This window comes from Clavelina lepadiformis, chromosome 6 (assembly GCF_947623445.1).
Source record: "Clavelina lepadiformis chromosome 6, kaClaLepa1.1, whole genome shotgun sequence".
Lineage (NCBI taxonomy): Eukaryota > Metazoa > Chordata > Ascidiacea > Aplousobranchia > Clavelinidae > Clavelina > Clavelina lepadiformis.
In genome coordinates, this window is record NC_135245.1 from 15,602,461 (window position 1) to 15,616,224 (window position 13,764).

Here is a 13,764-nt window from a genome sequence, read left to right on the forward strand (position 1 = left end):
CTTTCATTTATCTTTAGCATTAAAACATGCATGTGTTTTTTTGTTTCGTAACATCAATCGTGAATACAAACAACGTCTGAAAACCAATAAAATAAAACTGAGACGGGCTGCATGGACTAACCTGTTCTTCATTTTGGTGAGGTAAGTGTTCCCAGCTGTCAAGTCGGCTGTATGACGTGCTTTCTGTTTCCGATGAAAATTTCATGGAAACTGCTCCTTCTTCATTCACTTCCAAATGTCCATCCTGCTGATTAAAGTTGTCATTGTGCAAAGCAATAAAAGCCTTCAAGTCGAGGGATTTCGGACGTGGAGATAAGTCCTCCACTTCTTTAATGGGGGTCAGGATGTGGCACTCGCTCAAATGACGTTGATGACTTTTTTCTGTTTGTTAGAAACATGAAGAATCGCTGTCAGTTAAAAAATCATACCATCACATTTTCAATATAACCCTTACATAAGTAGAATAACAATGTTATATAAGCTGAAAAATTATTTTAGCTGGAAAAGGTTTTAAATAAAAATTTAAACTAGCCCACTGTATTTTCATGGTAAAAGAATTGCGTCACTATGTCGTTGTTTACCAGTAACCAAGCGTCACTAAACTTGAAACACTTTGCGCACTGGCAAAGGCAAACAAGCTTAGCTAATCAAAATTAATACATCGAATGTGTGACTCGAACCACAATCAACTAGTTGTGACGTGAGCACAGGAAATAAACAGCAAAGAGAACTACTGAAATATTTATTAATTAATCAAGAGTCAACACACACCAGATGAAAAATGTTGGATGATTATTTCACCGTCATCAAATGGGCTAAGATCATGGTTAGTGCTGTCCGAAAGGTCTTGTCCATTTTCCTGATTTGGTTGATGCTCGCATGCGGGAGGGGATGCGATTGCTAGGTTCTCATCTGATGGAGTGGTTCCAGAAGAGCTGGAACATCTAGATAAGGGTGATTTTGCTTGGAATGCTTTCGGAGACAAAGGTGTTTCTGCTGGAGACGATGACGCTGAGATCAAAAAGTATTAACAGTCTTACGTTGATTTTCATTCTGGTTTTTGGATTTTGTCGGTAGATTATATTTTACCTTTTTCAGACCTTGAACTACCAGATGTTTCAGAAAGCTTCAACTCCTTGGTCTGAAGTTTCAAGAACCTGGCGTTGTTTAGTGTGAAGTAGAAACTTGGGGTGGAATGGCAAACAAATGTCCCTGAAATAGGAACAAAAACATCTTTTTATACCAGTTAAAATACAATTCCTGACCATTGGTGGTATAGATTAAAAAAATCACTTGCCTGCTGGAGGATGAATTGCAATTAGAAAATCACTCAAAGTTTTCATTAATTGTATATCTGCAGGTGACCCAATCACACCGCGTATGACCTCAACAATTGTCAGCGTGACTTCAGGTCCCGGAAGAGGAGAAATCCCTTCACTGACCATTTCTTGAACTCCTGATTTATAATATATTGAGAAAAATTTATAAACTTACAAAAATACTGTACTGTTATGTTGTAACCCAGCTCATATCACACTCTACCCCACAAGCTAAATGCCACATTTCTACGCAATCAGTCAATACAAGTCTAAATGAAATGTCATCTGCAACACCATTTTCAAGTGAAAGCCGAAGTTGTTCATCCCACCTTCAAGCAAGTGATGAACAATACCAGCTCTGAGAAGGACCTTGCTATTGAACCACTGGTAGGGGTGATCTTCCCGGATAAGAGACTCAAGTGCTTGCATGAGCAACATCCATACACTGAAGTCTTCTTCACCTATCACCCAATCACAACATTTTGTCACAATATCACAACGTTAGTAATAAATTTTATTCTTTCATCCTGTTCTTTGCTCCGACGTTATATCAGTTGGTGTAATACCTTGGGAGAATTTTTGAGTATATTTTTTCAAAAAATAGAAGCAAGTCAATGTGGTTGATCATATTTACCTGCTGCATTGACAGCTTTATGCCAAATTCTCCATTCAAAGAGAAACACTTGTAATATTTCATAATCGTGAATCAAAGCGGACGTCTCATGGTTAACCTGGAAAGTTTGCAGTAGAGTTAATTAGTTTAATGCTCCATTGATTACACACAACCACGGAAATAAACTAACATTTTAGCTTAGACAGAAATACACCTCAAATATCCGTGAATTAACTTACAGTAATACCAACTTGAAGTTTATAACCAAAGATTACTGTACATAGAAGAAAAGTTTAATAAATTAGTCAAAAGTATCCACCTGATATGTGAGAGAATCTCCTACTCTCTTTGATGTGATAACATCTTCTGAACATGCTGAATTGAACAGAACTTCCAGCGTGGCAAATCCAACAACACAGTTTCGTTTAGTCATGACCTTGAAGATATAAAAACGTGTTCTGTGCGGTTACGACGCTGTGTATTCATACATAATTGAAAATATAGTACTACAAAAGAAAATGTGAAAACATTTTCAAGTTACATTAACTACCTTGTGTAACATGCTAGCAAGCCCTGCAGACGTGAACTGATTTCTTCTTTCGGTTGACGAAGATCGCAGATGTAGGAGTGCTTCCAATGCTAAAACTTGGAATTTCTCAATTTGATCTGAGCTAACTTTTTCCATTTTAGAAGTGATTTCAATTACTTTCGGATATAAAAGGAGAAAGACTTGTATCCCACCAACTTGGTTCAATGCCCTGAAAACACAAAACATTAATTTCATGAATTTTTCTAGAATAAACTGCAAAGTCAAAATTGTTTGATTACGTAACAGATTTTAACTAAGCTGTAATTGCAATACAAACTAGTTCAATATTTATCAATGTTAAAACGAATGTTATTATCTATGATATGGGCAACCCTTTCCTATGCAGTCTTTGAAAGGTTCTGAGCCATTGTGTGTTTTTTTACCTGCCAAGTCCGTCACATACTAGAGGTTTCACTGCGTGCTTGTATGGCCTTTGAACTTTCAACTTTTGACCACATTGGGTTAACGGCTCAAAATCAACAACAGCAGGAGACTCGACTTGATTCCTTCTGAAGAGAGTTCGTCGTTTTGTGGGAGTAACGACACTTGATGTTTGGAAAACATGATAAAATGAGGGCTCTGATGCCGAAAAGCTCATGACCAGTGACTCCTATAAAATGTTGGTTTGTCATTAATGCAATTAATTTCACTGACATGACACTATTTGGATTGGAAATACTAAACAATTGTATGTAGAAATATGTACAATTGTACACTGTTCAAGTTATATTTACCATAGTTGAAATGTTACATTAGAAATATTTACAGGATAAAAATATCAATATAGCATCAATTACCAAGGTTACACGTTTATACAATTGATTTTGAATGCTGCCTCACAATAATGCTTTTGACAAAATATACATTTATTTTCGTATCGTACTTGCAGACTTCTTATGTCTGGTTGATTTTCTCCAGTCAGAATATCATCAGGGACCAAGTCATTGTTCAGACATTGCGAAATGAAGCGGAAAAGACGTGGAGATGGGTTTGTTGATGATGAAACACACTCATCAGCATTTGCCAGAAGTGGATCCACTCCAAAGCGAACACGATTGTCTTTGGCAAAATTGGTCTGTCAAAAACCGTGACAAGAAATGACTAGTTTCAGAGAAAAATAACGTTCGACAAGCAATAAACATGAACACGAAGATGACTGGTTACGATTTCAGAAATAAATGCTTACAAAACTTTGCCAAACCATCTAAGCTGCACGTAGATCCTAGAGTAGTAGAAGAGTCTACAAACAGTACAGTATGTTGTATATGTTCCTAACACAGCACAAACCTTATACTTTGCATCAGATAAGCATTCAATTAGACAACTTGCTTCAGGGCCAAGCCTTTCAAGAGCATACGCTGCTTGGCATGTTGGGTGGGGTTGGCTGAATACCATCACATTACCAACTGATATAGTTGAAGATGTGAGTGATGAAGCATTGTCATCTGCTGCGTCTTCGTGGCTGAAGATTTTATTGTTAATTTGAAGTGAATAAGTGCAACAAGCAAGCTGGTTGTATGTAAGCTTAATAATAAGATTAAGATAAAATTAATGCTTAAAAACGCAGTTTTTTTATTGTTGACCAATACTGTTAGTGCAAATTACTCAGGTGATTATTGGTATCAACTCCAATGCTCAAAAAATATTAGCAATTCTGCACACTCCAAGAGCTACCTACTTTGCATAGAGGTTTGTATTATCATAATGGCCAAGAAAAAAAGTTGCTTTCTGCAAGCTGTGGTTAAAATGGGGTGAGGGGTGTCGCCATGACGATAAGCCATTTTTAGAAGGTTGGTGCGGAATGTTAAATTCCAAGATAACATCATTTTCCATAAAACAATTCAGAACAAGATGCACTTTGCCCAAGATGGTCTGAAATTATGACATAAAAACTCATTTAAAAAAAGCAGTGCCAAACAAGATAGTGGCACAAGTTACAGGACTATCGGTAAGTTAAATGCTCATTGTGTAACCTTGTCAGGCATTTTGCTCTCGGTATACGTCAATGTTAGATGTTGCCATTCATTGACATTTAAGAAATTTGAGCATTGAGACTGTGCCAGCAACCCAACCGGTTTCTCATCATTCGGATCAACGCATATTCTGTAAACAGATACAGCAGATTAAACAACGAACAAACAAATAAGAAACCAAGATAATAGGAGAGCATAACTTTATACGATTATTTCAATGATTTATTCTGATGTTATCACACTAAGAAAGCAAAAACAACTGTTGTCAGACAGACGCTCAAATAGTGTCACAAACAATGCTGTTTACGAGACACCATGCATGAAAAACAACCAGTACCTGAATATAAGCGTGGTGTTTTCCAGCCAAACTTGCAACATGGTTTGTTTGCTCCCTAACGACAACAGGTGAATGTACGGACTCGACAACGATGACACTTGTTTCACATCAGTTTCCACCATGATCACATGACCTTCAACTGAAAAATTGTTTCCAGCAAATTGTAAAATACAAGCAAATATGTCATTGTGAAAATATTTTTGTGGATCATTTCAAAAATTCAGCTATTTTTATTCAAGCTCACATCGATAACACAGTATTCATTCAAAGGAATTGTATAAAAATATCTGCCCTTAAATGGCACTGCCTTTCATCAAATATGTACACAGCATTTAACTGCATGTATTGCTAACCAAGTATGTTTGTTAGCAAACAGATTAAATAAGGTAATCAGTCAAATTCAAACTGGTAGTGATTTGCAAGTACAGTCATTTAACGCATGTCACATATGAACACAGAATATAAAAGGAAATAGTATAATACACTATAATACACAGAAAAACCACCCATAGTTGTCCCATAAAAACTAAATACAAAGCTACACATGTTCTCTATTTATAATTGGTAAATTTAAATGCTCCTCATAGAATTATGCACAGAAATCAACTCACCCCACTCAGCCTGCTTGACAGAGTTTGATTCGCCACCACCAACATTTACCCTTAACCATAGTGAAACAGTGATACCACCGCCCAAAGGAGGCCAAGATATACGGTTTTCTAAGAAAATTTCAAAGTGGAAAAACTGTTTTGAAAGTAACCTTTGCTATACCTACATCAAAATCCAACAAAGTACATATACCAAGAGTCAACAATAAATTAAAAGTATACTTTAAATCGCACCTTCAATTACGAAAACGATATTCTTATTACCAGTATTTACCTAGTGGCATTCGTAGAGGAGCAACCTTCCACACAGTGAGTGATCTCTGAGACAAGAAGCCGAAAGATTTGTAAGATAACATGTCATCGTCACTCTCACTATCTGACAACATCCTTTCATTTACGTAGCTCTGATTTATCCAAGAAAACTTGAGAAACCAGTGGGGCCCAAACTCTTGATATTTCACCAATGTAAGCAAGTACTTTAGCAAATGTTCCTGTTTATGGAGAAGATTTACGCATTTTATTAATATACACTTGAATACCTTGCTTTTTAAATATTTATATAATGCACATAAAACATGCTTTAATGGTATTAATGATTTCATAAGCAACTTTAGCAAATTAATATATAAATATTATGTACATACAAAACGTTTCAGACTTATTTTTATAATGGCCTGATCAAACAAATCTATTAATTACAGTAAAAGTTCATATAATACATTATGCGCAATGAAAGCTAATTCTCAGCAAACGTGATGTCAGAAATGAATTCTTTTTAACCTATAATTTTCGATAACTTGAAGTAAGTTACGGGTTCAAGAAAAACGCCTGCACAGTTATGTCAGTTGTCTCTACTTCAAATAATTCTAACTTTAAAAAATCCGCATAGTTTAATGAGTACGTTCAGCTTTAAATTAACAAGCTATCATTGTATATTCAGCTGAATACATAGAAATTCAGCATACTTAACACTTCACACATAAAAAACATTTGTTGATCTTGGATTAACACAACTTTATGAAACGGTAATAGAGCAACCTACTTCTATATCACTTAGAGGAAAACTGATAATAAATAAACAATAAAACAATTTGAAAAGGAGTAAGATCTACTCGCACTGCAATGCTGGGCACCTATCATACAGGTAATAGCAATGCCGTGTACAAGAACGTCTACTTTTATGGATTAGGCAAAAGCAAACTTAACTCGCAAAGTAAACTACGGTATTCTACTTTTAAAAAGACATAAAAAAATTTGACTTACCAAAGGTGGCATTGGTGAGTTGAGGAAAGAGAGAAGCAAACGAAGATGTTTTGATGTCATAAAGTATTTGTTAAGCTTCATACATAGACGAAGAATAAGAAGTTGATGATCTGGTCAATATAAAGACAAATTTGCTCAAATGGAAGATTGATAAAATTTGACTATCTCCTCACATAAAGTTAACTATTAGTCCAATTATTGGCGTTCACATAATACCAGTATGTACCAGAGCTATAAATTTAGCTGTAGTTGACATGACAACATCCAAAGAAAATGATAAAATTTCAAAACAAATTGCAGACTTATATTTTGGGACCCCAAACTCACCATTCCAAAAAGGAGCATCTGTTTCCAAAATGTCAGCAAACTGTGCCAAGCACTTTGACGCAACATCGTTTTTGTATGACATCGCGATAAGGTTATCATGTGAGAAATTAACCATTTGTATCAATGCCCTCGTCACTGATAATATAATGGCTGGACGAACTTCACCACTGTCAATGGTGTTTGGAACATCAATGTCATTTTCATCCACGGATGCTATGAAAAGAAATTTTCATAGCAAAAGAGAAGTTTTCAAACATTGTTTAAAAAGAGCATTTTTGTATAGATGAGTCACGGAGCATAAAAAAGGAGAATTTAATCATAACAGTTCAAAAATTACTTCAAAGCGAATATTGTCAAAAAAACAGATTAATGACAAGAAAAAATCTTTTGCCAGTACCTTCATCGTGGCATAACAAGTTGCCAGCAGAGTCACGCCGTCTCTTTCCATTCTGTTCATTGCTTCCAAGCAATTCAATAGACAGCAAGATAAGGTCAGGATGTAGCAATGGACCACAGGTAAACTTCAGATCATGCTCAGAGTAATCATCTATTTCAGCATCATTTTCCAGCTTTTTGAAAGGCATATAGCAGTTGCTGGATAAGGCTAAACGTAAAGAAAGTCAAAAGAAACTTTCATTTATGGAGATTTGTAAAATCTGTTTTTAGCGTCAGGTATTATCGGACTTCATGATTTGAGAAATACCATATGTTACTGTTATACTCTACGGTAAAAATTTTTTGAATAAGTTCAAGCTTTAAACTGCATTAGACAGCAACCGCATCCCTAGGCATTATTAAGTATTCATATCAGAATTAGATATTAAATATGGAGCCTAACCCTTTCCCAAAATACTATTTTGCCAATGACAAAATCCCAGATGACAATATCCCACATAGATTAGAACTTCCAACTAAATTATTGTATAAATCCCGGATTGTTTCGGGATACTTTATTCTGGAGATGGTGTCATGTGTGGAAATTGGTTTTCAGAAAAACAGCATACACTTCATTAAATATAGACCTGTAGAAATATGAGTATCAGAATCTGTGTCACCCTCATAGCCGTCTGTGGAAAAAGTGTCGGAAAATGTCTCGTCAGCATCCTGTGTGACATGCTGTGATTCTTGCCACTCTGCAGTTTGCCCCTTTAAAAAATGACCTGGACTGAACACTGCAGAGTCCCATCTCTTTGAACTTCGAGCAGAGCCTGGTATAAGGCTAGGAGTTATCGAACTACACTGACTGTGACTTCTCATGGCTCCACCAGAGTTTATTACACGTTGCAGTCCATGAAGTACGGTCTTTATCCTAAAACAATATAAAATTGAGTCTACTAATCCTACAGAATCAAATACTTCAACCACGTTCTGAGTGAAATAAAAATATTTTCTAAACTTACAGCAAAACATGTTATAGAAATGGCATACCTTGGTTGTACATAGTCAGGCTTAAGGTTAGGTTGCATGGCTGCACGAAAAATGGCACTGTGAAGCATTTTTGCGAAATATATGGATAAGATTTTTCCTTGCAAAGCCGGTTTGATTGTATTGATGACATCAGCAACGTCAGCTTCGACCTGAAAAGATCCGGTTGTAATGGCAATTCTTATGAAACGTATTTTATTACACAACTTTATCTTTAGTACACTTATATTTATACCTGGTCATCAGTATTTGCACAAAACAGGCAAATTCTCAAGCAGGATGTAAAAAGCTTCAACTTTTGCTCCAATACTTGCTTGGCCAATGAGGCATCTAACCTATCGCCGGCAGCTCTGTCTCCTGCAATTGGCTGGACATGTTCTTTTTGCGGCTTTAGGGGTGTGCTGGTCAACCGTGATGATGCAGTATTTTCTGGCGATGAAATGTCAGCTTCGTTTGGCATAACTTGCTCGTTGCTTTGCTCTATATCGTTATCATGATCCTGTTTTAAACTAGCAGTATCTTCACTCAATACTGCGGAAGCTGTTATGCTTTCAACATTTTCTGCTGCTGAACTAACCAGGGGAACATAAGAATCTACACTCTTCTGTGACAAACTTTCATTTAGGGTGAAATCAGCTGTTGCCATGGTAAAATCCAGTTCCGATTCAAAGTGTGAGTGAAGAGAGGCACCAATTAGATTGAGTAGCTTCAGAGCAATTTCAAAACCATTCATCTCAACAAATATTGTGGACAATTGACTGCCGTGTGGGACGGCCAGACCTAAAACATGCCACAAATCTGAAATGCTTTTCCAAGTCTCAAGATCGCTATCATCTGGCAAGAAGACATTCTCAGATGTAAAACTTACTGCAGAATTTGAACTGCGACCAACTGAATTAAGGTCATAAGATATGGAACGTTCAAACGATTCCAAACTTGTTGACCGGTAGCCTGATGTTTCAGATAGTTTTCTGTTCCTGAAAGTGTTAGAATGCAAGTCATTGTCAGAGTCAGTAGTAGACTCGGTACCACTGGTTGGCCGCATTGCAATCTTCTGAACTCTGGGAATTTTTTCTTTAGATTTTTCAGCAGTTGAAGCACCAGACAAACTTAAAGAAATGAGACTGAAACGTTTGAATGCCCGGAAAAAAATCTTTTCCTCATCAACATGGGTCATTGTAAGGGTAAGGTTGCCATCAAAGAGGTTGGAATCCCCTGGTTTTGGTGGAAGTTTACTGACAGAATGGTCAAAACTAATTGATCGATCTCTCATGTCTTTTAAGCGTCGTTTGTCGCTGCCCCAAGAAAATGAAATCCCACGAAAAAAGGAACGAACGCCGCCACTTTCGTTATTGCTGACGATATCCAAGCTCCTCTGTTTCCGCATGACCTTGCTTGAGTCAGGACTAAAAAGCGCAACATTGGTCTGGGCAGATTTGATGAAATGCATTGTAGCAATAACCCTTACAATGTAAAATAAGAGACACAATATCTCATCAGTCTGACGACAAATTTCCAAATCATTGTTCCTTCTTTTGCACAGAATCTCATTAATAGCTTTTAGGCCACCGTGACGCACAAAGAGTTCCCTGCAGCCAGGCGAGTCTTCGACTAAATGAAGCAAAATTCCCATAGATATGAAAACAACCTCATCATGATAACGCCCTTCTGTTGTAGGCAGTTCCTCCGTAACCTCCTCCCATGTTACATTGGCATAAGAGCAAAGAACCGGGACAAAAACAAGCGTAGTCAAAGCTCTTTTCGCTTCATTGCAAATATGCTGCGAAATGGACTGTAGATGAAGCGCCACTTTGAGGGAAAGAGATTTGTTTTCCGACTGGAGAAATGCCTTGTACAAACACAAGCATAACCACGGAAAGTTGATGTTGGATTGAAACAACAGCTCATCGGCTGTTTTATTAATGGGGTTGGGAGCGACAGATGTATTAAGTGTCACATCCATTGGAAGAGATCTCCTAGTATTACAAAGCATACTTGAATAAAATAATAGTTATCTTAAAAGGTTAACACAGTAACTTGTGCACATGTATGGCACTGATTTTGTGCAAAGCTGAAGTAAAACTTTTTCTTTTGCAATTAGATCATCTTAAATTAATATTAATAAAGACTATTAATTGCTATTTTATATTTGTTGCAGTAACGAATAGCTAGTAATAGTAATTAGTTTAGTAATTAGTATTAGTAATTAGTAATAGTATGTCAAACCTCCACTGTTCTCTGCCAATTGTATTTTTAAAAACTTCGCGCTTTGCGTCAGCATTGTTTTGAGAAGGCCACTTAATCCAATGGTTAGGAACATATGACATATACAGAGAGGTTGATGCCACGTTATCCCTACAAATAGATTAAACAAAAATAATTGCAAGTTTCAATATTACAGATTAAGCTAGATTTGTAAAACTGAGGCCGCTATTCAAGAAAACAGCATAACACATAACAAACATGGTCGCGACAAGGCTATGAAGAATTTGCAAAAAATGGTAAGTTAAATGCAAAATTTAAAACACTAACATGTTATTTTGCCTAAATTTCTCATCTTCATTGAAGTGATGAAGAAGCATCTTTCCAATAATCGCCAGAATGACATTCTGATGCTTTTCTTCCCATCCAGGGAGGTTGCAGAGCAGAGGAGTGATGATGGATGTTGCGGCAGCGCAACTACAAACTCCAACATTATCGAGTGCTTTGAAGACTTCTCTCACGCAGGATGCATTGCTCTTCATTGCTATGGCAAGTTTAATGATGAATTTTACTCCAGCCGCTACAGCACAAAGCGCAGACTCTCCCCTGCATTAAATGAAGGGAAATAAATCAATAAATGATACATGATTCCAGGCTTAACAACTTAATAACTGAAAATAATAAAAAAACAATAGCAACCAATGTGTGGCTGCTGAACCTAGAGTTCATACAAACCTTGATGGTGTTCCGCTCAAATTTTTAGATTTATTTGTCGTGTTGGAGGATATCCCGGCCATGGAAACTTTTCTCACTTTCTTACCACCAAGCGAGGTGTCACCCTCTGACTGCGCGTGAACATATCGTGCTTCCTCCCCGAGAATATTGTGGTGAATTGGTATAAGTGTACCCAGTTCACAAGATCGATGATTGCGCCTTGAACAGGTTACTTTATGCAAATATTCAACCTTTGATCGCTGAATGGTTGAAATCAACTCATGATGAGACTGCAGCAATCGGTTAAATAAATTCAGAAATTTGTTGTTGCCAGTTTTGAGAGGTTGTATGTAACTGTCGTTGGACGGAGATAACAACCTCGCATTGCCATCAGGTAAATTGTTAGACAGGGAATGTACTGGTGATAAGACATTCCAACTGTTTCTGATAGTCTCAGAGCCATTTGCACACGTTGCATCAGAAAGAGATCCGATTTGAAGAAGAAGAGAGGAAAACATGGAGTACCCGTCAGAGTTACTGAATTCGTGTATTAGGGAACAAACTTCAGCTAATTGCTTTGGGTTCACAGTGCCAGGTGCAAGGTCAAGAGATTGCGATAAAATTCCAAACAAGCCAGTAACCACATCGGCTGCAAACATCAGGTTAGATGGGATATCAAAGTCAGACGGTAAACTGTTGGGGCAAAATTTAGCCCTAAAACTTTGTTCAAAAGAAGATTTAGTCTCGTTGTTTTCCACGTGCTCTGCAATTGATACAAAGGGTACAGTATCTTCTTTTGCTGTTGAGCTTTGGTTATCTACATCACTTTGATCACTAAAAGTTGGCTCTGGGTAATAAAAACAACATTTTAACAAATTCAATCTAAACGACTTTATGGCAGATTAATTATTGTTGGCTTCTATGCATTGTGTGCCAAAGCCAAGCAATATCCAGGCTGTATTCAGTGACTCAGGGTCAAAATGATCACATATCAAATAAATACACCTGCATTGCCTTTATTCAAGCTGCGACTCTTCTTTGACCTGACAAGAGCGCCATACGGTATCATGCCACCTTTGTTTAGCAAGTCTTTTGACACATGTATTAATGATTCAATTGCCTGGCTGTGAATTAACTCCTAAAACAAAAAGAGATCCGTTTTGTTAAAATCTTGTAAAAACAAGTCTTCTCCAAAAAGAAAAAAGAGGTTTGTTGAAGATTTAGAGATGAAGGAACTGAAGGAACTTTAAAGATGTTGTTGAAAAATTCAGTCAAAACTTGTGATTTATGACTGAACTTCCTACCTGAATATCTTCCCCCAGGTTGAGGCCAACATTGCATAGTACAATCGCAGTCTTCAAAACAAGGCGTTGTAAATGGCTGAGAGATTCCACAGTCCAACGGGTTTCTTCATACGAAATTTGAGACATCAGCTTGTCATTGTCAAGAGAATTGAAACGCGAATAACAAGAAGCTGAAACAGAAAAGACACTAAAAACAATTCTTAAATAAAACAAAATACAAAGTTTTTACTTTTTTATTTTTCAGAGATGTGCAAAATGGAAAACATTTGGATTTATAAAAAATGAATACTGTACCTACTTTATAGATTTTTATATTTATAAAAATTAATATCTACTAATTTTCCTCATTGTGTTTAAACAAAGTAACTGATAAGCAGGCAAGTTGCCCTTAAACTTGCCATCTCAATAATGACGAACAGAAGTCAACCTATATTTCACTTATACAAAATTATTGAAAATTTTTGCACTCTGTTTTAAGGTCAGTTAACAAAACAAATCTTGGGTGTAATAAACATGTCTGACATTCGAATAAAGGTTTCACTATACACAATGCATATGCCTACTATTTGTTTAACTAAATTTTTCTGCAGTCCATATACTTTTTTAAAAGTACTTTGAAAATTTTTTAAAACAAAACTAAAGTAAAATTTAAATACTTTTAGTTTGTTGCATAGCAGTGATAGCTGTAACAAGCTGAACAGCCATGGACATCGGCGAATCATTGTCAGTTGGGCAAACGGTGGCATTTTTTGGTGAAGAGTGTGTATATTTGGAGCAAAACGAACTTTCCAGCAAATCCAGCAGGACAGTTGCCAGTTCAAAAGGACCTTCAAAGGGTGTTTGTTTATCTAGTTCTGCCTCTAATTCCGGGCTAATATTTTCAGATGTGTTTTCTTCATCCATGGCACTGTGCGCAGTGACACAAGAAATTTTTACAGAGTCAAGCCCTGGTTGTCTTCGTGGTCTCAAAAATGGATTCTTGTCTGAGCGAGATTTACTTGCCGATGATGAATCTTGCGATCGACTTAATTTTTCAAGTAATTCAGATTCCTAAAAAGTAAAGCATTGCAAACCTGAATATCAACATTTA

At 36.6% G+C, this 13,764-nt stretch overlaps 1 protein-coding gene across 4 annotated transcripts in view; it reads right to left on the reverse strand.

Moving 5' to 3' along the window:
• The window catches only part of LOC143463055 (lysosomal-trafficking regulator-like), a 31,811-nt gene that overhangs the window by 14,028 nt on the left and 4,019 nt on the right, over positions 1-13,764 (reverse strand). For all 4 annotated transcript variants that reach the window (XM_076961420.1, XM_076961418.1, XM_076961419.1 and 1 more), the window contains exons 7-34: positions 13,331-13,724; positions 12,675-12,844; positions 12,376-12,508; positions 11,392-12,217; positions 10,987-11,262; positions 10,681-10,809; positions 8,690-10,430; positions 8,458-8,606; positions 8,052-8,338; positions 7,427-7,633; positions 7,030-7,242; positions 6,703-6,812; positions 5,714-5,930; positions 5,443-5,550; positions 4,832-4,970; positions 4,495-4,624; positions 4,200-4,393; positions 3,809-3,983; positions 3,405-3,596; positions 2,905-3,131; positions 2,483-2,690; positions 2,252-2,368; positions 1,954-2,050; positions 1,649-1,780; positions 1,298-1,456; positions 1,090-1,212; positions 772-1,011; positions 122-381 (exon numbers count right to left, since the gene is read on the reverse strand). In XM_076961420.1, coding sequence (XP_076817535.1) covers positions 122-381; positions 772-1,011; positions 1,090-1,212; positions 1,298-1,456; positions 1,649-1,780; positions 1,954-2,050; positions 2,252-2,368; positions 2,483-2,690; positions 2,905-3,131; positions 3,405-3,596; positions 3,809-3,983; positions 4,200-4,393; positions 4,495-4,624; positions 4,832-4,970; positions 5,443-5,550; positions 5,714-5,930; positions 6,703-6,812; positions 7,030-7,242; positions 7,427-7,633; positions 8,052-8,338; positions 8,458-8,606; positions 8,690-10,430; positions 10,681-10,809; positions 10,987-11,262; positions 11,392-12,217; positions 12,376-12,508; positions 12,675-12,844; positions 13,331-13,724 — 7,353 coding nt within the window. The remainder of the gene's footprint in view (positions 1-121; positions 382-771; positions 1,012-1,089; positions 1,213-1,297; positions 1,457-1,648; positions 1,781-1,953; positions 2,051-2,251; positions 2,369-2,482; positions 2,691-2,904; positions 3,132-3,404; positions 3,597-3,808; positions 3,984-4,199; positions 4,394-4,494; positions 4,625-4,831; positions 4,971-5,442; positions 5,551-5,713; positions 5,931-6,702; positions 6,813-7,029; positions 7,243-7,426; positions 7,634-8,051; positions 8,339-8,457; positions 8,607-8,689; positions 10,431-10,680; positions 10,810-10,986; positions 11,263-11,391; positions 12,218-12,375; positions 12,509-12,674; positions 12,845-13,330; positions 13,725-13,764) is intronic.